The 23,717-nt window shown below is 42.4% G+C and overlaps 1 protein-coding gene across 1 annotated transcript in view; it reads left to right on the top strand.

Moving 5' to 3' along the window:
• The first annotated feature begins 375 nt into the window (after window positions 1-375).
• DHX36 (DEAH-box helicase 36) overlaps window positions 376-23,717 on the top strand; it is a 52,543-nt gene continuing 29,201 nt past the window's right edge. Inside the window, 10 exon segments of the mRNA XM_075861523.1 lie at window positions 376-1,092; window positions 2,593-2,726; window positions 5,235-5,421; window positions 6,962-7,000; window positions 15,128-15,298; window positions 17,584-17,663; window positions 18,610-18,684; window positions 18,759-18,925; window positions 21,147-21,228; window positions 21,769-21,909. Of these exon segments, the coding sequence (XP_075717638.1) occupies window positions 691-1,092; window positions 2,593-2,726; window positions 5,235-5,421; window positions 6,962-7,000; window positions 15,128-15,298; window positions 17,584-17,663; window positions 18,610-18,684; window positions 18,759-18,925; window positions 21,147-21,228; window positions 21,769-21,909 (1,478 nt within the window). The 5' untranslated portion in view covers window positions 376-690.

The raw sequence follows: 23,717 nt of genomic DNA, 5'->3' as shown, positions 1-23,717 counted from the left end.
TGGGTACGCACGTTTCTATTTACACCACTAGCATAATTTCTCTTGCAGTACTTTAGAAACCTTTGCCCTGCAGTTATATAAGAGAGTGCACGGGATAACCGTGACATACTGTAGCAGGAAAGAGCCTGTTTCGGCTAGAAGTAATGTATTATATAGACACACACGACCGCGCAGAACTCGTTCACTTTCTCTCCCATTTCCCCACTCCGGAAACCCAGCTCACCCAGTAACGTTGTACCACCTAAAAAGCCTGAAAGAAAATCTACCAATCATTTCTCTCCTATGAGAAGCGATGTGATTGGCTCCACGCTGACAACGCGCTCTTCGCTGTACACCTGTATATGATTCCCTGGTCAAATATGGCGGACATATGACGCAGTCTAGGTCATGTGGTACAGATTTTTCACGGCTTTACTCATAATAATGTGATATTTGTAATTAGTTTCACGCAATGTTCAGCGTTCAATGATCTGAACACACATTTACTAATAAATGTCAGTTGAAAGGTTGCTTATTCACCAAACAATTCTTCCAACCAACAAAATGGCCGGCTCATCATTACTGGCGACAGTTCCGTAAAGCGTGCGACGTCATTGTTAACAGTTCGTATCTGCCACATGTAAAGAACATACGTTGGTATGATTTTGTCGCATTCTAAGGAATCATTTTCTTTTTGACATATGTAGTATAATGTGGAATAGGTGTCTCCGAGATAATGGACCCCAATGGTTTTCCTTAATGCAGACTTTGCGCATGCGCCATCCTAATTCATACGGTGGCCGCACTGGTCCACTTTTCGGCTGCTTTGAGTCTCGTGGATCAGTACCGTTGACGGTTGGGTTAAGGTTGTCTCCGCTGTTATTTTTTTCTACGCCATTATCCAGCGTCATGAGTTATGAGCATCGCAAAGAATGGGGCCGGGGTCGCGGGGGACGAGGTCGTGGATTCTCGTCCCACTACGAGGCTGGCTCTTCCAGGGAGTCTGGCGGAGTTGCAAAAGAAAGACCACCGCCGCACCTGAGAGGCCGGGAAATAGGATTGTGGTATGCACGAAGACAGGGCCAGAAGAGTAAAGACAAAGAAAGGATGGAGGTAATCCTGTCTGCGACTTGTCTGGTCACTGCAGTCATTGGCAGCTCTGGAGTACCACCCTTTGATGCATCTGGTCACTATCCACCAGATAAACACAACGCTTGCGTTACCTGACCCATCCATCTGTAGGCACGCTGATAAATCGCTGCGTGTTGTCTATAAGGGTATGTTCACATGGCCTATTTACGCACGTAATTCAGGCGTTTTACGCCTCGAATTACGCTTGAAATGACAGCTCCATTATGTCTGCAAACATCTGCCCATTAATTTCAATGGGCTTTACGATCTGTGCAGACGAGGTGTACTTTTACGCGTCGCTCTCAAAAGACGGCGCGTAAAAAGACGCCCACCTCAAAGAAGTGCATGTCACTTCTTGGGACGTAATTGGAGCCGTTTTTCATTGACTCCATTGAAAAAACAGCTCCAATTACGTCCGTAATGGACGCCGCAAAAAACGCGTGCACTTGCAAAAACGTCTGAAATTCAGAAGCCGTTTTCGCCTGAAAACAGCTCCGTAATTTCAGACGTAATTTGTTAAGACGTGTGAACATACCCTAACAATCACTCCTATGAGGACGGGTATATATTCTGGTGTTGGCAATAAAACGCAGTGATGAATACAGTCATACCAGCAGTCCACGATTGTGGCCATTGTCCAGCTGTCATTTCTATGCTTTTATAGTGGTTGGAGTGGTATTACATAGGAACGTTGTTCAGATCATAGCAATAGGAACGCTCAAAAAATAAATAGTGTCCGGCTTTACGCTAGATCTATATGGCTGACTTTGTTGCCACAAAGTAATTTTGGATCTCTGCGTATAACAGCTTGTCATCTCCCCATGTCAGCCTGGCCTTATTGATGGGAAAAATGTCATAACCTCGTCCAGCATGACGTTATTTCTGGCTGAAGAATGTAAGCAAAGCTCCCTAATGACTAGTGGGTGCAAATCCACCTCTAATGTTCTGATCCTGGGTCGTCCTTCCTAATTGGTACTTTCTGTACATAGAGATACGGACGAATTTAACTTTATTAGCAGAGGTGAATTAAATATTGTGGGATTGTAAGGCCATTCCAGTTTTCTGGAACTGGGTGTTTCCATAGACGACAATAGAAAACATCCCAAAAATGTCTATTTACACACTGGCTACTTGACTGTTTGGATTCTTCCACCCCTGTTCATTAGGATATCAAACAAACACTGACGTTTTACTACTTGCCGGTCAGCAGGCCACCTTCATAGGGAAAAATTAAAGGGGTATTCACATTTTTATAATGTCCTAGACATATGCCATCACTACTAATAGTGGAAATATCTCTTTAAGAAGTATAACTTGAATGTTAATTGCTTTTTAACAAACTTAGTACTATAGAAAAAAATTTAAATGACTTTTTTTTCATTAATTTAAGCTGTAGCATTGGTGGTAACTTTTTGCCATGCGACTCTACTTGATTGGAAATATGGTATGTAATAACCTACTATTACCCCTGTTATCTTCTAGAGACCTGTAGTGCGGATGGATGAATCCAGAGAGAAGCAGATTACGCGACTTTTAAATTCCGTGCAAGCACAAAGCAATGATGTTAAGCAGGAGCCATGCGCAGAGGAGTCCTGGTGGGCTACTGAAAACGAAAGGTGCTCTTGTTATGAATGGCTATGTGAGATAGTGTTTGACAGTGTTTGACATGGCCACCATTTACATCGGTGTACTTCTAGAAGACTCATCATTAGATACCTCGTTGATACAGCTGTGCAGTATTCGGACCAGGGGTCTATTACATCCAAGCATGGAGTTTGTTCACATGGTCCAAAATCTTGCAGTAAATCTGTCCTCCAGAACAATCATCAAACATATAGGCATTGTCATTGAAATGTGGCAGACGTTTTCACTGGCGCAGTTCTGTGTACAGGGAGCCCCGCCGATTGGTTTAGAGATCTCCGTGCTGTATTGATGGCACTCCTAGGCCAGGTTAATATGTGATCTTTTACCCTCTTACCTATGACAGCACCCCTGGGGAAACATCCCGTTCGCTGGACAGGAAACCTGATGATATAAAAAGGACACACCTCTCCACACACGCAGTCAGGTTTCCTGTCCTCCGGATAGGATTGCCCTGTGTTCAAGACCCTCTCTCCAGGATTACAGACCCTCTAGCAGGTGTGTTCCTAGGGGTAATCTGTAAAACTCTTCTTAGGGAGCAACTTTAAGCCTGGGTGTGGTCACTTCCTCCTCTCCCGGTCACCACTTTCCTCTACGGAGGTGGTAAGGTCCTGCCGTGGGTGGGGTCTCCTCTGGAGGGAGATGCTTCTCCTGTGGTCTGGCCCGGCTGCATGTTGCAACTGTGGGAGCTAGAACTCGTGGATTAGCGTTTGGCTGCTTCCGGCGCTCTACAGTGACAACATCCGGTCATGGGTCTGCATCACTTCCGGTGGAGGTGACGCGTCTACATCCCAGGAAGCGGTTCTGGCGGCCCACATCGGGGAGGAGGGGCTACAGCACGTCATAGCCAGGGGGCCTCCCCAGCCAATCCTAGGCCTATTTTGGGCCTGAACAAAGATGGCTCCTTCCCCACTAAGCAACCAGCATGGAAGCAGGACGCGTTGAACGATCGGACCAAGCAAGATCCTCTAGTCCGGTATTTTGAAACGGCATGGGATCTTCTAGGAAATATGGTAGGACAAGCAACCTCTTTTTCATTATTAATCTTGTCCTTCCTTTGTATATTACGCGTTTCTTAGGTCAGAGAGGGTCCCAGGAAAAAGTTGGACAGAACACGTAACAGAGAATATGCTTTGTGTAGCAAGGAACTGGCGGCTTCATATCGGAAACGTTTATGCTAGCCATGTTTAGATAAAGTCTTGGCATATATATATATATAATCTCTCTCTCTCATCCTGAGTTCTTCCTAAAGACTGGGTGTGTGGAGAGGTGTGTTATATATCGGGCTTCCTGTCCAGTGAATAGGATCTCTACCAGGGGTGCTGTCGTAGGTTCATAAAAAAACTATTACCGGTAAGTAATCAATCTTCAGCTGGATTTTTTTTCGTTTGGAATCTGCAGCAAGAATCTACAGCAAAGTACAGTACAATGCAAGTGAATGGGGCTTTATACTGTTGCAATGCAAAGGCTTCAATACGTGGCTAAATCTGCACATTAATCGTCGATTTTGTTCTGGATTTACAGGCCATTTCAGCAGTGGAAATTTCATTATAGACATTAATCTGGCCTTATGTGAATTTAAATTATTTGATTGCCACAGCTCGTCTTAAGGAGTTGTCTATGTATCATATATCCTAGTAATATGCCACTAATGTCTGCTCAGTTGGGTCTAACAGTTGTAACCCATAACTGAAGCAAGAATGAAGTGACTTTCCTAGTTCCACTGCCACCTTGTTCTAGTGAATGGCAAGGGTCTCATTTGTTGGACTTGCCAATTAGACATTGGGCCATATGCTAGTGATACGCCACCAATGTCCATCCTTTAAAGGGTTATTCCCATCTAAGACCTTTATGGCTGCTTCGCCCAGGCGGAAAATCAATAAAGGAGTGGCCGCTTGTTCAGCTATTTCAGGACCTCCCATAGGAATCAATTGAGAGAGAAGCACACAGGAGCGGCAACCTCTCCATTGTATCTACACATGCATGCGGCAACTACCTCCCCAGGCGGGACGAGGGTCAGGTGACCCCGTTTCGGGATACAGGTGCGAGTCCTAGAGCTGGGACCCGCACCTATCATATATTTATGGCATATCCCTCGGATATGCGATAAATGTCTTCGATGGGATTAACCCTTTAAAGCTTTAGCCGTATGTGATGCTAAGCATTTGATGTTACCCATGAAAATATCAACACTGAGGTGAGATCTTTCTGCTCTCGTGGGCCCAAACTTACAAAAAACTCCTCTCCTATGTCTAATCACTTGCCAGCAGCAGAACGTAAAGTCAGAAGATGACGCCAGATTAGAATCCAGTTACACATGTACCGTGGCTAAATTGTAGAGCCGGACGGTAAATGTGCTCTGATATAGGTTACAGTCACAGGAAAAAAATGTTTGCTTACCTGATCGTGATGTGTTATGTGCCATAAGACATCCGGTTTTACATGGGGTTAAAATTGTTTTATAATGTCTATGCTCATTTCAGAAATAGTGCCGCCCCTCAAATCAAACTGGAATCAGACACCGTGAGAGATGCCTGGGATGATGACGACGAGGATGAGAAAGTGTCTGAGTGCTGTCTTGGAGAAAATAGAGTAAATGCAGTCCTGAATCGCCGGCTTAAGGAAGAGCTACAGGAAAAAAGGAACGATTATAGATACCTTGAAATGCAGGTGCCTGTTTTATGCCGATTTTTTTTTTTTTTTTTTTTTTTATTTATTTTTTTTTTTTAAGAAAACCCAATTTGCTAACTTAAAGAGGATTTGCACCCAAAATGTAAAATTGACCATTATAGTGGTACATGAAACCTACAAAAATGATGCACAAGACACAAAGTATAGTAAAGCTCAAGTATTTGTATTGATATAGTAAAATAATTAAAGATGATAAAAAGGTAGGACCTCAGACGTATAAATCGGAAGCCATATTTGGTAATCAGTAATGAACATATAGGTATCCAAGGGTTAAGTGAATATAAACGGAAATTAGGAAGACATACACTATATATACCACATAAAGTTACACAGCGGAATGGCTGAGTGCACTAAAGTCGCCAATGCTCTGCTGACTCAATAACTGCAGAGGTCCAAACCTCTTCTGGCATTAACATCCGCACAAAAACAGTGCCCCCGGGAGCTTCATAGGAAGGGTTTCCATGACGAGCAGCTGCATGCCGGCCTTACATCACCAAGCACAATGCCAAGCGTCAGATGGAGTGGTGTAAAGCCGTCGCCTCTGGACAGTGGAAACGTGTTCTGTGGAGTGATGAATCACGCTGCACTATCTGGCAGTCTGATGGACGAGTCTGGGTTTGGAGAATGCCAGGAGAACGTTACCTGCCTGACTCCATTGCACCAACTGTAAAGTTTGGTGGAGGAGGGATAATGCTATGGAGTTGGTTTTCAAGGGTTGGTCTAGGCCCCTTAGTTCCAGTGAAGAGAAGTCTTAAAGGGTTTTCCAGGTAGACACAATTTTTGTGGCTGGCAGTGCAAGAGCACTGAGTTATATGAATAAAATTGGGTGGGCATTGAAGCATAATCAAAGAATGAACGGGGCGGGCATTGAGGCGGCAGTGGACCAATAGGATGCTTCAATCCCGGGTCTATGTCAGAAGTCCTGGGTTTGAGGCATCCTATTGGTCCACAGATTTATCAATGCCCACGCTGTTTATTCTCTGCTTATGCTTCAATGCCGGCATCATTTCCTTTGCTTTCATGCTATTCCTCAGTTCTTGGACCGGGATTACGGCTACAGCCATGTCCTGAGGGCCTCTATATATAACTATTTACCAAATGTGGGCTTCCGATTTATATGTGTAAGGTCCTGCTTTATTAGTACTACTTAAATTAAAAAAATTGAGCTTTACTATACGATCGGTGCCTTGTGCACAATTTTTGTAGGTAGGTGCTCACCGTTAAGATGGATAATTTTTGAGCCCTATTGCTTGATAGGTGCCTATACTAGTACATTAAATAGGAAATCATGTTTGTTTTACTAACCGATATTGGCACTTTTTTTTTTAGTTGTGGCCGTTTTTGTAAGAGTCAACAAAGTGCTGCTCCATTGGTTTTTCACTTTGGAATTAGATTTTCATTAACTAATAATCCGCTATTGGGAGCATCTCCAATCCATGACCTATTGATAGTTTTACCATCAGTTACATTGCTATTCCAGTGCCTTTTCTCAATAATTTTTTTTGTTTGTTTTCATTAGAGATTCCGTGAAATGTTACCTTCGTACAATATGAAAGAGGTAAGGAATAATTATAATGGATCGTTGTTGCGCTCTTACCCTCATCCTTTCACTTTTGTTTTACCGTCTTCCCCTTTCAAGAGCCATAACTTTATTTTTTCATTGAGACCAAATAATGTACTGGAAAACATAAAATTATTTTATGGGGTGAAATGGAAAAGAATCAACTTCCCCATTGTTTTTGGGGTTTTGCAATAAAAATTACATGTTAACTTTATTCTGTGGGTCAATACGATTACGGCGATACCAAATTTATATAGTTTTTGTTTATGTTTTACCACTTAAAAAAAAATTTGTTAAAAAGAAAATGTTTTGTGTCGCCATATTCTGAGGCCCAGTACTTCTTTTTTTTATTTTTATTTTTTTTGTTTATAATTTTTCCGTTAAGCCATGTGAGGGTTTGTTTTTTTGCGGGGCAAGCTGTTGTTTTTATTGATACCGTTTTGGGGTACATAAGATTTTTTTTTTTGTGGGAGACAAGGTGTCCAAAAAAATAGCAATTCTGGCATTCTTATTTCTCGTTAAATCATGTATTTGGGGACACGGCACCATGCGTGTATGCCTATGCCACTAGGAGACTGACACTAGGAAAAAAACCTAAAAAAGTATTGGCTCCACCCAGTTGGCTATATCCTCTCCTGTTACACTAAGCTACTCAGTTTTAGCCTAGTGTATGTAGGAGTCAGACATTACCTGCATACAGGTCGTCTGCTTTTTATTATTTGTTTTTGTTTTTTTCCTTTCAGGTTGCAGGGAGGTTGTCAGCGTGTAAGCCACATTAGTCGCACCCCCTTGCGTGCACTCGGTGGAATTTTTGTGTTTCCCTGCCTTTTAGGTCACCCGGTCCTTAGTGGCCGCAACGGCGGGAGGAATGCCGGTGAACCCACTATTCAGTGTGAGACCACCGAAGGGGTGACCAGGTATGGGCCCGAAGACGCCAGACAGGTCTTCACCAAAGTCATGGTGGTTCACTTGGCCCTTTTTCGATCCAGGGGGGTCGCCGCAATCCCGTACTTGGATGACCTATTGGTAAAGGCCCCCTCCAAATAGGACAATTTGGCCAACTTTCAGATCACCTTGGACTTCCTTCGCAGTTTTGGGTGGATAATCAACGAGGACAAGTCCTCCCTCATTCTTTCTCAAAGGATGGAGTTTCTGGGCATGATCCTAGACACCCAGGTGGGTGGGATCTTCCAGAACCAAAGATCAACTCTCTTTGGAAGGGTGTATCCGTGCTGCGTAGGAATTCTTCCTGCCCCATTCGTTTTTTTCCTCGTTCAAGGCAAATTTTGTTTGCCCATTTTCACACTTGCCCCCTAAAGTTGACGATTTTTTGCTCGCTGGGACAGGTCTCCAGACTCCTTGGACCTTCTGATCCAGCTTCCCTGAGCAATATCCCTGGGGAAGCCCATTGGCAGGTGGTCACGAAGGATGCTTGATAAAGACTCCTGCGGGGTCGAAACGTAGCACTATTGATATTGGGATGTGTTAATAAACACTTTTTTACTTTTGCCATATGGATGCTGTCCTCAAGTTTTTTTGCTACGAACGATGCCAGACTGTCGTGGGGCGGTCTTCAGCCGCTTCATGGTCCAGGGCCATTAGTCCAGTTCGGAGACTGTCTCCAAATAAACATCCTGGAACTGAGGGCTATCTATTCTGGCACTCTCCCATTTGTCATCCCTCCTCTCGGGCCTTCCGGTTAGAGTCCAGACAGACAACTCTACGACAGTTGCGTACTTGAATCACCAAGGGGGCACCAGGAGCAAGCCAATATGGCAGGAAGCCTCCCGCTCCATTTATTGGGGTAGCTTCACGTTCCTACCCTCTTGGCAATTCACATTCCAGGAGTGGACAACTGGGAGGCAGACTATTTGAGTCGGGGACACTTAGACCCAGGAGAATGGTCCCTTCATCCGTCCATAATTCACAGACTCTGCCTTCGCTGGGGCACTCCACTCATGGACCTCTTTGCCTCCCACCTCAACCACATGTGCCCAACTAAATTCTCCAGGGCCAGGGACCCTTGCGCCCTAGGGGCCGACGCACTGAAAAATGACACATGTCCATCAAGTTCAACCAAGGGATGGGAAAAGGGAAGGGAAACATTTCTACACATAGGAGCTAATATTTTTTTGTTCTAGGAATTTATCTAAGACTTTTTTAAAGCCATCTACTGTCCCTGCTGTGACCAGCTCCTGCGGTAGACTATTCCATAGATTCACAGTTTTCACAGTAAAGAAGGCTTGTCGCCTCTGCAGATTGAACCTTTTTTTCTCCAGACGGAGGGAGTGCCCCCTTGTTTTTTGAGGGGGTTTTACATGGAACAGGATTTCACCATATTTTTTGTATGTGCCATTAATATATTTATATAAGTTAATCATGTCCCCCCTTAGTCGTCTTTTTTTCAAGGATAAATAGGTTTAATTCTTTTACTCTTTCCTCGTAACTTAGATTCTCCATGCTACTTAACCCCTTAGTGACCAACAATACGCCTTTTCACGTTCGTCACTAAGGGGCCTTAGGCTAGGCTGACGCCTTTTCACGTGAGCCTAGTCTAAGTCCTGCACGGGTCTCCCGTGCAGGCTGGAGCCGGGGCTCAGCTGTCTGATGACAGTTGAGCTCCTGCTCCAAAGCCCGCGATCGAAGTTTACTTCGATCGCGGCCGTTTAACCCGTTAAATGCCGCCGTCAACCGCGACCGCGGCATTTAACTTGTTTACAGAGGGAGGTAGCTCCCTCTGTCACCCATCGGCGGCCCGCAAATACAATCGCGGGTCTCCGATGGCTTGTCATGGCAGCCGGGGGCTTGATAAAAGCCCCCAGGTGTGCCCTGGACGTATGCCTATTAGGACGCGCTGGAGGCACGTCCTAATAGATTGCCTGTCAGATTTACACTGACAGGCAATAATGCTCTGGTATATGAAGTATACCAAAGCATTATAGCAGCGATCTGAAGATTTCACAGTAAAGTCCCCTAGTGGGACTAATGAAATAAATAATAAATGTGAAATAAAGATTATTAATAAAAATTACAGTAAATAAAACCATTTTTTTCCATAAAAAATGGTTTCATTTAGTAAAAGTGTAAAAAATAAATAAAAGTACACATATATGGTATTGCCGCGACCGTGATGACTCCATTAATAAAGTTAATATGTAATTTAAACCGCAAGGTGAACACCGTAAAAAAAAAAAACGCAAAAAAAAAAATGGCGAAATTGCAATTTTTTTCCATTGCCCCCCAAAAGTCGTAATAAAAATGAATCAAGAAGTCCCATGCACCCCAAAACAGTACCAATCAAAACTACGTTTCACCCCGCAAAAAACAAGCCCAAAAAATCACTACATTGTTGGAAAAATAAAAAAGTTACGGCTCTTGGAAAGCAACAATGCAAAAACAAATTATTTTAGTTCAAAAGTGTTTTTATTGTGCAAAAGTCGTAAAACATAAAAAACCTCTACATATGTGGTATCGCAGTAAACGTACCGACGCATAGAATAAAGGTCACATGTTAATTACGTCGCACAGTGAACGGCGTCAATTTAAAAATGCATAGAGCATTGGTGGAATTTCAGTTTTTTTTATATAATCCCCCCCCCCCCCCCCAAAAAAGTTGTTAAAAGTTAATCATGGAGCTGGAGGGGGGTGATGTATGGATCGGGAGTCCGCTTCTGACACGCTACTCTAATGGCCAGGCACAGCAATTTCGCTGCTCCTGGCAGTTTAAAGGGCTTGGCCCATAAAACACATGCATCCCCTATCCACAGGGTAGGGGATACATGTGTGATCCATAAGGAGAACGGGGACCGAAAGTTACCAGGAGCGCTGCACGAGAAGCTGTGACTTCCCCGTTCTGTGTCCGGCAGCTTCATAGAAATCAATGGGATTCTTCTGCGCATGCGCGAGCGGCTCTCCATTGATCACTATGGAGCTGCGGAACAGATAAGCCGGACACAGAACCTGGAAGTTCAGGCTTCTCATGTAGCGCTTTGGGTGACTTTCGGTCCACTGTTCTCCTTATCGCTGGGGGTCCCAGCAGTCGGACCCCCAATGATCTCACATGTAGCCCCTATCCTGTGGATAGGGGATATGTGTTTTATGGCAAACCTCTTTAACTAGTTAAATGCCGTGATCAATAGTGACCCCAGAATTTATAGGGGTTTTTCTATGAAGGACATTTATGACATATCCACAGGATATGTCAGGTAGATGCACGTCCCACCTCTGGGACCCACACCTATCTCTAGAATGGGGCCCCCTAAACCCCATTCTAGATTTCTGTGCTCTCCCGGCCACTTGATTACATGTGGAGTTACTGAAACAGCTTAACTCGCTGAGCTACGCTGTTTCCGTAACTCCCATAGAACTGAACAGTAGTTACGGAAACATCGTAGCTCGTATGCTACGCTGCTTCTGTATCTGCCATTCACTACTATGGGAGTTCGGGAAACAGCGTAGTTACGCTGTTTCAGTGACTCCACGTGTAACCAAGTAGCCGCTAGTTTTTTGGGCACCTTAGTGCTTAAAATATGAAATAAAGAAAAAAGTGATAAAAAATGGTGCCAATACAACTACAGCTCGTCCCGCAAAAAATAAGCCCTCACGCCGCTCAATCGATAAAAATATAAAAAAATGTTGGCTCTCAGAATGTGGTAAAATAGAATAAATTATTTTTTAACAAATAATTTTTTTCCTATGTTCTGTTGTCTAAAACCTGGGTGCATCTTATGGTCAGGTGCGTCTTATAGTCCGAAAAATATGGTAGTTTGTTTAAATCCGCTTGCAATTTACAAACATCTTCCATAAACTGACCATTACTACATAGCTTTATGTCCTCTGCAAAAATAGAAATAGTGCTATTAATCCCATCCCCAATATCATTAATAAATAAGTTGAACAATAGTGGTCCCAGCATGGAACCCTGGGGTACACCACTAAAAGTCCAGGATGCGTGGTTTCCAGCTATTCTAGTGGCTCCAGATTGGCCGCACAGGGCATGGTAAACGGATCTCATCTTCCTGCTCGCATATGCGCCTTGGCCTCTCCCTCAGTGGCACAACCTCCTTTTCCAAGGTCCTCCTGTCCGGGTCACTGCCCTCTACGTGCGTGGTTGGTGCATTCTGGGCAGCCTAGCATCAGGCTTTTGTTTCTCAGGTTTGTAAGGCCGCTATCTGGGTTTAGGGTCATACCTTTACAAGGTTATATCAGATCCATTCATTGGCTTCCACCGATGCCAGTCTGGGTCATATGGTGTTGCAGGCAGCTGTGAGTTAGACTGTTCTCATGGCTATGTTTTTCTGCCCACCCTCAGGGACTGCTCTAGGACAACCCATGGTGCTGTGTCCCCAATGAATGATTTAACAAGAAAATCGGATTTTAGGAAACTCACCGTAAAATCCCTTTCTCGTTGAATTAATTGGGGGACGCAGATCCCACCTCAGGTCCAGGACGTGTTGGTATTTTGGTTATTTTTTTTTTTAGGCTCTCCTTCTCTTTTTACACTAATCCACTCCGTTTGTAACAGGAGAGGATATAGCCCATTGGGCAGAGGCAATACTTTTTTAGTTTTTTTTTTTCCTAGTGGCAGGGGCATATACCGATGGTGCTGTGTCCCCCAATGATTTCAACGAGAAAGGGGTTTTACGGTGAGTACAAAAATCGGATTATGTTTCTAAAAATTTTTTTTTACAGCATTTACCGTGCAAGTTGACTGTTATATTGTAATAGTTAAGACTTCTTTGAATTCGGCGTAAAGTAAATATTTTTAAACATTACTTTTGGGGATAAGATGGGAAAAGGAGGATTTTTATATCTTTTTAATATTTGTATATAAAAATCCTTTTTTTACTTTTTTTTTTTATTTTTTTTTTTTTAATTCCGCTTAGGTGGCTTAAAATATAGATTGTTGGATCGCTTGCACATTATACTGCAATACTTATTGACACCATGAATCCTTTTTATGCCATTTACCTCATTCAGCCCCTATGAGGAGCTTCTTCACTATGAATTCATACAGCTAGCTTGAGTGAGTTATATGACAGCTGACACTGTTTCCTGACTGGGGCTCCGGTAGAAGACCTAGCGGATCTTGCTAACCTGATTTTTCCCACTGGCATGTTTCTAATATTCAGCGTCTCTGAAATTCAGTCATTAAAGCATCTGAAAACGTGGCCTTTCCTTTAAGGTCTATACTTGCAGACATGGGACCCTGTTATAGCCTCTAAGAAATCTTCGGCTGGCTTCCTTCTTTCAGAACCAGACTGTTTGTTTGATTCCAGACTTTATGTGATCATCGCTCAGGCTTACTGCAGCAATTTTGCTTTTGTCCCACAATCCAGAAGTTTGAGCTCTCTGCTTGAATTCGCTGGGGTCAGGAACAATGTCTTTACTGGGTAGAATATGGAGTTCTCTATCCCTAGTAACCAGTTCCTCCAGTCCTGTGCTCCCTTGTCTATCCAGTTTCTGCAGAGCTTTACTTTCCATACCAGACCAAGACGTCATCATCTGTTGTCCCTCCTCAGGTGCGCAGGGCTGCTACCTGGTCCTTCATCCTCGTCTTCTCTAATAATACAAGGTTTTACATCAGTAGATGCGAGTCTTCATCTCTTGTATTTCAGTCTGCGTTGGCTCAGCCATTCTCCTAGATTACCTTCTTTTTTCCGCCCCAGGGACTGCTTTAGGACATCCCATGATTTCCTGTGTCCCCCAATCAAACAGATGAGAAAAGAAGATTTTGGTTCTCACTGTAAAATTTCTTTCTCAGTCTTCATTAGGGAACACTCTCATTGTTTTGAGGTTTTGTTGACCCGGGCAGTATTTGCTCTGTTTTTTTTGGTTGTCTTTTACCTGTTCCTTATCCCTTCTCCTACTTCCTACTGCTGGGGTACAAACTGATTAGTCCAGTACCAGTAGGCTAGGTATAGCCAGTGTGGGAGGAGCCAATTTTTTTTCTTAGTTTCACACCCCCTAGTGGCAGCTGCCTAGACCCGTGGTTTTCTGTGACCCCCCCCCCCCCCTCCACGCAATGAAGACTAGAAGAGAGAGATTTTACAGTGAATACAAAAATCTCCTATTAAGACCTATGTGTCTCCATGGTAAGACACAACAAAGCAACCCTGTGTAGTCTGATCTTAGTCATATTGCCTTCAGTCTCTCCCCTACTTCTTCCTTACTTATCAAATATATGTTATTAAGAATTAGGCTAGAAATGAATGTCAAAATGACTGAAGGATCAGGCTAAACAGGGTTTGTTTGTTACCATTTAAAAATATAGGTGTATATAGGAGCTGTAAACAAAACGATAGGACTTTTTGCATTGCTTTTATTTTATTTTAGAAAAAGTGGACATATGTTTTTCAATATTCTCGCTGCTGGCAAAAGTTTATCTCTCCGTCGGCCACTGTAATTTGCAGTCAATGATGAGGCCATCTAGCATTACGCGTCCCTTGTCTATTTAAATCTGTTTGGACCCTTCAGACCTCCATAGGCATACACGGTTACCAAGGTTACAGTGATTCCAACGGGAGCCTTCATATAAGCACACGATTAGAAAAATAAATAATCTTATGGTTTATGCATACAGAATCATTATTAATTGTACATGTATATATGTATTCAGGATCGGCTGGGGTTTTTTTTTATCTATAGAATGTGTTTACACTTAAGTATGTAATTGTTTTACTCATCAGCTTCTTATGATTTTATATTTTTTGTACTAGTGCGTTTGAAAAATTATTCAGTGGCCGTTTTTCCTACTTGATTTTTGAACTTTTACTTCCAAGCGGGTTGGTTTTTATCCAGTCATTCCCGTTGATTTCAATTGTTTGTTATAAAAAGCATTGATATTCTGAATTTGTAACATGAATCTGCGGTACACTGCTGAAAAACGAAATCTGATTGCGCTAAGTGACACCTGGCACAGAAATGGTGCCTGCTTCAGAACAGTCATGGGTGTTCATATCCTTAATCGTGAGCCATGCAACATTTTTTATATAATTGTGTAGAGGCACACGGAGGTGCAGTATGAGCCCATAGTAGTCTATTATGGATCCGTCTATTATGAGTCCGTACAGCACCGATCTGTACTGAGGCCTTATATTCATTGTTTTTATAATTGAATTTCAGGAGATCATTAAAGTGATACATGGGAATCAAGTGACCGTCATTAGTGGAGAGACCGGCTGCGGGAAGACTACACAAGTAACGCAGTTTCTTCTGGACGACTATATTAACAAAGGAAAAGGTTCTTCTTGTCACATTGTGTGTACTCAGCCCAGAAGAATCAGCGCAATTTCGGTGAGATAATTTAGTGAAAGCCACTGCTGTCGCTGCAGAGTCTGCCACTGATTTTACCATGCTTGCTTTGATAGTCTAGTTGTAGTTTTCCTTATCCGTGCAGGACGTATTCTGTTTTATAAGTTTTTAACAGTTTTGATTTAAAGGGGAGCTAAATCTTTGCAGTTGAATGTTATCTGTTGGTGCCACTAGTTGTCATCCTATACAAGATACCCTAAAGAAAAAGCAGAGTGAGCGCCCCAAAAAAGAGCGGCTCACTCTGGTTACCACAATTGATATCAATCATCTGATGGTTCATAGTAATTGTCATATCAAAACGTCCCAAATTCATTATAAACGTAATGAATCTGTATACAACAGCAGCAAAGTATTCGTAATATTTACAATATCCAAGTTCTAAAATTCATAGTATTTATGATCACTAAATCCTGATACGTTTCCCCAGAGCAGCTGGTTCATCAGGAGACCGGAACTTATGTACAACTCGTATACGTAAATTTGAACAATAAGTTGGGCAGCAACAGATAATGAGTCTGAGGGTTACTACTCCCAGGTTCCCAGTATGGTCCTGTGGAGCACGCCACAATGTGATCAATGTCCCACATGTGCGGCAGACTGTCCTATTTTACCCAGGTTATCGGTACAAGGAGTGGCAGAGGGGTTCACCTACCTATAGGGTCCCGGGGAACTCATGTTTCCACGCCATCACCAGCCTCCGTCACTGTTCGCATGCGTGCTAAAGGGGCCACAGCACGCTGCACTTCGCATGTCTCAAAAGGGGAGTCCCCTGCAGTGTAATTGCTTCTATCACATCAGAGGATAGGCCCAGGAGTACTACAACGCAGTGGGAGAGATCGTCTCCACTATTCCCATACACGTCACATTTCAGCAGAGGACAAGTCAATCCTATAGGCCATGCTATTCGATACATATTTAGAATGTTTCCATTAAAGTTAACATACACCGGGATGACTTTCCAACAGATAATTTTAGTTATAGGCTGTATTCTGTTTTGTCTCCCTACTCCCCCTTTATAAGTATGTTGACCTTATTTGAGTATGTGCAGAGGTATCTGCAGTGACCTAAAACGCTCCTAGATCCAGTATGATCGCCCAAAGCTGAGAGACTAGTCTCATCACTTTCCATACAATTATGCTCCACACACATGAATATAAAAACATATGATAATTGAAACTAAAAATAATAAAGGAGACCAAATCAATATAGATGAGGACCAACAATAAAGCTAAAAATACGATGTATACCCCGAGGTAAATGACACAGCTGTCACATGTAATCCACCGCATCATTAGATGCAATTGAAGGCAGGGTCAGATTCTCAGCACATGTAATAAACATACAGCTAAAGTTAATATCCGAAATATGGTCATAAGTCAAAGATAACATACAAAATAATAACGTTTTATTGAGACCATAGGGGTTTAAAGATCTAAACCTGTAAATCTATCGTCGTCTCTTCTGTAGAATCCTTTTATTTCTATCCCCTCCCTTGGGGGATGGTTGCACAAAGGGGCAGCGGCATTGCAGTCATGTTACTCTCTTCCATTTGCCCACTCCAATACTGTTTGCCGATTTAGCATGCGGAAGATGGAGTAAAGCTGGCTATACACCACAGCTGTTGGTTGGCCGAAAAGGACAATTTAGATGGTTTTTGGCCGACCATCAGCACCTTTTTGTGACGTCAATGAATGTGATGGATGCCGACCAAAGACAGATATCTGTAGAAAAGCTGATCTTCCGTGTAGGAATTTTTCCGGTCGTTCTCTGGTGCAGTCTTGTAAAGTTGTATATGCCAAACAGATCTGCATCCTATCAATGGAAGCCCAGATCAGGCCACAGATTAAGACCGAGATCGATCTGTGATTTTTCTCATTTTAATAGGGCAGTTGTCATCCACATTGACAACCTTCACAGACTGACTATGAACGACAAGTTGTTCAGAAATAGGCCATCTGAAATCCCTATTGTATAGCCAGCTTTGCACTTGGCAGCAGGATTAGACTGCACACAGGATTTGCTTGTAGTCTGTCACAATGCACTCGCATAGGTCTGCAGAAGGGCTGTAGACACAAAATAGTTGGATAGTTGTAATCAAGAATTTTTTCAAAGTTACTTCATTTTTATTTTTGATCTAGATGCATTGGACCAATACAAAAATGTTGCAAACGTGTATTTATCCTTTATTGTCTGTAGAGGCTTTTATTTAATTATTAGTCGGTTATTAACCCCCCCCCCCCCCCATCCTCATCTTCTCTTTCTTATAGGTAGCAGAACGTGTGGCTGCAGAGCGATCTGAACCGTGCGGCAGGGGAAACAGTATTGGTTACCAAATACGTCTTGAAAGGTATGTGGTGTAAACCAATAGGCAGACTATCCCAGTCATTGTCTTATGGAGATGTACGGTAATTGAGATTGGTGGTGGTTTTCCATATTTTCTTCCACGATGGTAAATATGTGGGTGCCAGTGTTGATTACTTTGCTGCGTCCACGCCCATTGACAGATGCACTTTGAATATGCACATTTGGGCAGATCTTATAAGTGCAGAATACATGTAGTTGTACAACAGGAGTTTAAAGGGTAACTAAACTTTCAGACAACTTCTGATATGTCAGTGACATGTCAGAAGTTTTGATCGATGGGGGTCCGAGCACTGAGACCCCCACCGATCACGAAAACGAAGTGGCAGAAGCGCTCGGGTGAGCGCTGAGGCGCTTGGTTTCTAATTGGCTATTCTCAGAAAGCTGATGTAGCGGTGTACGGACTCAATAGAAAGTCTATGGGCCCGTACATCAACTACTCGGCTTTCCGAGAAAAGCCGATCAGAAACTAAGCAGCTCACCCGAGCACTTCTGCCGCTTCGTTTAGCAATCGCTGGGGCTCTCAGTGCTCGGACCCCCACCGATTAAAACTACATGTCACTTTGACATGTCAGAAGTTTTCTCAAAGTTTAGTTACCCTTTAACATTTTATTAGTATTTAGTGATTGTGCAACCAAATAATGAGGACCCTCCGCATCAGGCAGTCTAAGATTTGAGTAAACCACTGTTTTATATCTATGACGATCATTCTACAATTGTTAACAAATTATTTTTGTTGTAAAAGGACGAAACTATAGTGATAGAAAGCAGCAAAACGTACTATCACTTTCATGTCAAGCATGAGTCACCGTGTCCCCACTAACCGTGACATTTTCTTCATACTCGGAGCGTATAGTTGCTATGTTGCTTCACAGTTCAATGCATTTCAGACATTTTTATAATTTTTTTTTCTTGCCTTTTTTTCTTTTTAGTCAGTTGCCACGGAAACAAGGCTCTATTTTGTACTGTACAACCGGCATCGTTCTGCAATGGCTTCAGTCAGATCAGTAAGTGCTCTCTATGATTCTGGAGAATTAACTTGTTCATTTAGGCACTTTCAGACTTTATTTTTGTGTTTCAGGCAGTTGGCCAGCGTCAGCCATGTTGTGATCGATGAAGTCCATGAGAGGAACCTGCAATCTGATATGCTTATGGCAATAGTAAAAGATCTACTGAAGTGTCGTCCAGATCTGAAGGTCATATTGATGAGCGCCACACTGAATGCCGAAAAGTTCTCTCAGTATTTTGGTTAGTTCTTCATTTTTACCCTTGACAACCCTCTTTCATATACTGTGTAGTATGCACGGGTTCAAGAGCCATATACCTTCCATCTAGAATAGGATCCTAATTCTGAGACAATCGTGGCATATGGGCTCATTCACAACCCGTATTCCATTAGTCCATTATGTTCTTTTTTTTTTTTTTATTGATTTTATTTACCATGTTGCAAAGTAGCATTAGGGGTCTGAACTCACCGCTATAAATTTGAATATATTGTCAGCATTACCATTGCGAATGTACAAAATCGAAATGAAAAGGGTTGTCCAGGATTAAATGGCTTTCTGTTAATGCTTGTAATTTTATAAATGTAAATACATTTGTAATATACTTGCATTTTCCAAAGTGGCCCGTTTCCAGATCCTTCCGTGGGGTACTTGACGAGTGATGTCACTCTCTGCACTTGCTCTGGCCACTTTGTTGATCTTCAATTCTTTTCCGGGTATATGACACGTCACTTGTTGATGTTTGCCAAACCTCTAAGGCCACAACATGTATGGGAAGTAACACTGACCTACTTGTAAAGGCAGGATATTCCAAAAAACGAATAAAGCTCCTACCTGCCGCCAGAGAAGCCAAATAATAATTGGTAACAGACGCTGGGGGTTCCATCAACCAGTCTCTCCTACCACGAAGCTGGCCTGCTAGGTGGTACGTACGTATGTCTGAAAGCCATGTCACCATCCAATTTGGATCGTTGTAATGCAGTGAATTTGAGTTTTGAACTTGAGGAACCCCAAACAAATGTAATAAGTAAAGAATTAAGTGAGCGAAAAAAGGACATATGTTGCAATATATATAGGCATTTAGGTTGTACGACCATTTTAATCAAATTAATGTGTCCTGCCACTGATTAAAGGCAGTTCGGACCATAGTTTTAATTTTAACCCTATTGAGGACAGTAGTGGAACGATGGTTTCAGACTTAGTATCAACATGGCTAAGAACCATAGTAATGCCCAAGTATTTAAATTTGTTAACTACTACTAAGCCGTATTGTGTGACTAAAGCGTCAGAGGGCTGGTTTAAGGCCGTGTACTGCATGGGTGATTTTTGCCAATTGAACTTTAAACCAGGATATTGTGAGAAGGTATCTAATATAGATATAGCATGATGAAGCTAATTATTAGCCATGACTAAGGACGCAGTCAGCGTCTGAAACGCGTAGGCACCGCCCATACTAGTAATCACCTGCTGTACTCTGGAAATACTCGTACACATCTTTTCACTGGTTTAACTTTTTGTAATAAAACTTGGAAGAAGCTTCCCGTTTTAACAGATGCACAAAACTCAGCGCTGGATCCATTTCTTACCTTTTTGTCTATACTTCCTATTCTGTGTTCTGCTGGTTCTGTGTTCTTTTAGAGATATTGTATGGATCAACGTCACCCATTAGATCAATGCCCACGCACATACGCAAGCGTATCTGCCGCTATTAGGACATGTGGTCATAAGGGGGTATTGCATCTTAAAGGCCAGCTTAAAAATTAAGGATGTTAATTTCCCTTCTACGTTAAAGCGACCCTCTGGTCCTGGGACAACTTTTTAAATATGATGGTGTATATGGAGTAATATCTGATGCCCTCTAGTTGTCCCCCTCTGCCATAGACCCGCCGTTTTAGGGTCCCCTCTGTGCTTTCTAAAAATGACTACAGAGCTTCTTCGTCTACGAGTCTAAGACACACCCACTTTCTCAGATTGGCCAGAGCTGCTCATGTGAGCAGTTACATCCAATCGGTGAACACAGGGAGTGCCTTAGACTCAGTTTGAGAATCGCTGCAGCCATTTTGAGACTACTAGAGGGGACCCTAAAACGGAGGATCCACGGCAGAGGTGGACAACTGGAGGGCACCAGGTAATATTACTCCATATACCCCATCACATTTGAAGTTTTATCTTGAGACCAGAGGGTCACTTTACTTATACAATGGGCACTTAGGTTATATTTTTTACTTGATATTGCTTTAGCGATGTGCCGTATCCAGATCTGACTTTTATAATAGGGTCTGCCGAGGTATCCATCATAGTCTTATAGAGCAAATGACTGAAACTCCCTCCAACATGATGATCAGTGTTTCATAAGTGATATTTAATCTTGCTGGCATCGCATACTTGCTATAAGTAGCCTATCATCTCATCTGATACTGTCTTTATAAAAACAAATAAAAAAATCATGACCCTTCTCCATACAGACAACTGTCCGATGCTTCATATCCCTGGTTTAACATTCCCTGTTAAAGAGTATCTCTTGGAGGATGTGCTCGAAATGGTACAGTAAGTATGCTTTGGTCAATGTTTTTGGTATAAAAGTATTTTTAACATTATAAGCCTATAACTCAAAGTACACATTGCTCCTATTTCAGTTCATTTGTAAGTCTTTGGAACATAGAATTTGTCCCCATAAAATGCTCCCTTTAGATATAGACACACTTTTAGTATTATTTGTCAAGTCCTAGTGGGCACAATTGCACCCACTAAATGCCCCCTACCTCATTCTCTTTCTACCCCATGCGCCAATCAATGGGTCAAATTAAGGAGAAATGAAAACATACTCCGCACTCGTGCTATGGATAAAATATGACCGTTCACTAGTGACCATTATGAGGAGAGGCAAATGTAACACCCAAAGTAATAGTAAGACCTGGAAAACTCATTGAGTGGGTTAGAAAGACCAAGGTGGCCACCAATCCTAGAAATGAATGGCAATGACGTATATTGGTGTTGATTATGAGTGTGACGCTGTTGCACTGACGCAAATTACAGTTGTAATGTATGCATATTTAAAGCTTTATTGTTTTCTTAAACTTTTATTAGATATTCTCCCAAGGATAATGATTGCAGACCACACTCGAATAGACGTTTTATGCAGGGACGTACGACTCGTCCGGAAAAAGCTGAAAAAGAAGAAATCTACAGGGAACGATTCCCAAATTATTTACGGCATCTTCAAGAAAAGTGAGTGAGAGTCTCTTTTTCCAAATTTTTAAGACCTTGTATAGGGCTTTGTCAATGTTGCCATGATTTGCAGTTGGCTTAGGCAGCCCCTTTTCCTTTGCTAGGTTCTCCAGCGACTAGCTGATCACGGAGGGTGTGATGGCACACAGAGAAGCATTACTGAAGTGCCTTGAGAGTGAATAGACATCGCTTCCAGCCAGGACGCGATGTCTATTCACAATCCCGACACTTCGGTATCGTTTGTGTGGGACTTACAGCACAGCACATAGAGATCACGCTGTGCTGTCATTAAGTCCCACACAAACGGTACAGAAGTGTCGGGAGTGTGAATAGACATCGCGTCCTGGCTGGAGGCAATGTCTATTCACTCTCAAGGCACTTCAGTACCGTTAATGTGTGAGTAAGTGACGGCACAACGTGATCTGGCAAGACCACGATGTCGGAGTACATGAATGGAGAGAAGTGTATGACGCTGATTGGTCAGCGTCATACATTTCTTTACAACGCCCACTTGGTCAAAAAGTAAAAACACGCCCAGTTGTCTATTAAGTCATTAGCATAAATCTAAAATAGGTCATACCCGTCAAAATTGATAGTTTTTCTAAATATAAACCACTGATGTGATCTACATTACAGCGCCGATCACATTATGTAGGCGATAGGGCACTTATAATCTGGTGACAGAGCCTCTTTAATACTGGAGAAAACCCATCACTCATTTTCTTCTTTAGCAATACACTCCATCCCATTGAAATCAGTGGATGTACCAAGTCCTCCAGAGCTAGAGATGCTCTTTGCAGTCCTCCTGCACTGGTTATTAGGACATTTGTCTGAACTGCTCTTTAACCCCTTAAAGTAAAATGATTCACATGTACGTCATTGATTTACTTAAAGGGGTATTCCCATCTCTTTAATCCATTCTTATGACTGCCAACCTAAATTTATATACTTTCCTAAATACCTTGATTTTTCCAAAGTGTAACTCTCCGCAGATCTTTCTCTACATGCAGCAAAGTTCCCCCTCTTTGTTGGTAGCTCGTTGTCTATGGTTACATCCACCGCTCCCGTTCTGCATCGGTAGCCACGCTTGCACAGTGTTCTCCCATTCCTTTAGTGTAGAGCATAGTCGGGATCACGATAGCTCCCGACCCAGCCACCTCTTTGCAGCTCTAACACCAAAGAGGATATGCCCCAATGTATAAATGGTCAAAACACCAAAGTCATGACTAAGCTCCAATACAAGCACCCAATGCTAAATAACCAAACCTTTTGAATAGAATAGTATTTATTGAAATATAATTTGAAAAGATACACACAATAGCATAAAATAGGAATAATAAAAGTCCACACAGATGAAAAGTGACTAGGTGGGCTGCTGGCAATAACATCTATACCTTGATTTTGCTTTTTGGTATGAAAAATAGCTCCTTGTATCGGGCACTTCCGTGTAGCTGGTGCGTTGTTCATTACAGACCCATTTTTTAAAGTAAAGATGTTTTATTGAACATTACGTAGGTAAAATACAAGAAACAAATAAAAGAATAAAAATGGAAGTGCTGCTACGCTTTTCAACGCTGGACCGGCGTCTTCGTCAGGCAGGTTTTTACGATACCGATGTGTCAGGATTGTGAATAGGCATCGCGTCCTGGCTGGAAACGATGTGTATATATACGTATTTGGCATCACCATATTTGTAACCACCCATAGAATAAAAGTAACTTGTTGGTCATGCTGCATGGTGAACGGTGTGAATTTAAGACTAAAAAACAACAAAAAAAAAACAATAGCGGAATTGCTGGTTTATTTTC

The sequence above is a fragment of the Rhinoderma darwinii genome, chromosome 4 (assembly GCF_050947455.1).
Source record: "Rhinoderma darwinii isolate aRhiDar2 chromosome 4, aRhiDar2.hap1, whole genome shotgun sequence".
Taxonomy (NCBI): Eukaryota; Metazoa; Chordata; class Amphibia; order Anura; family Rhinodermatidae; genus Rhinoderma; species Rhinoderma darwinii.
This window is presented reverse-complemented; position numbering and strand designations above follow the sequence as displayed.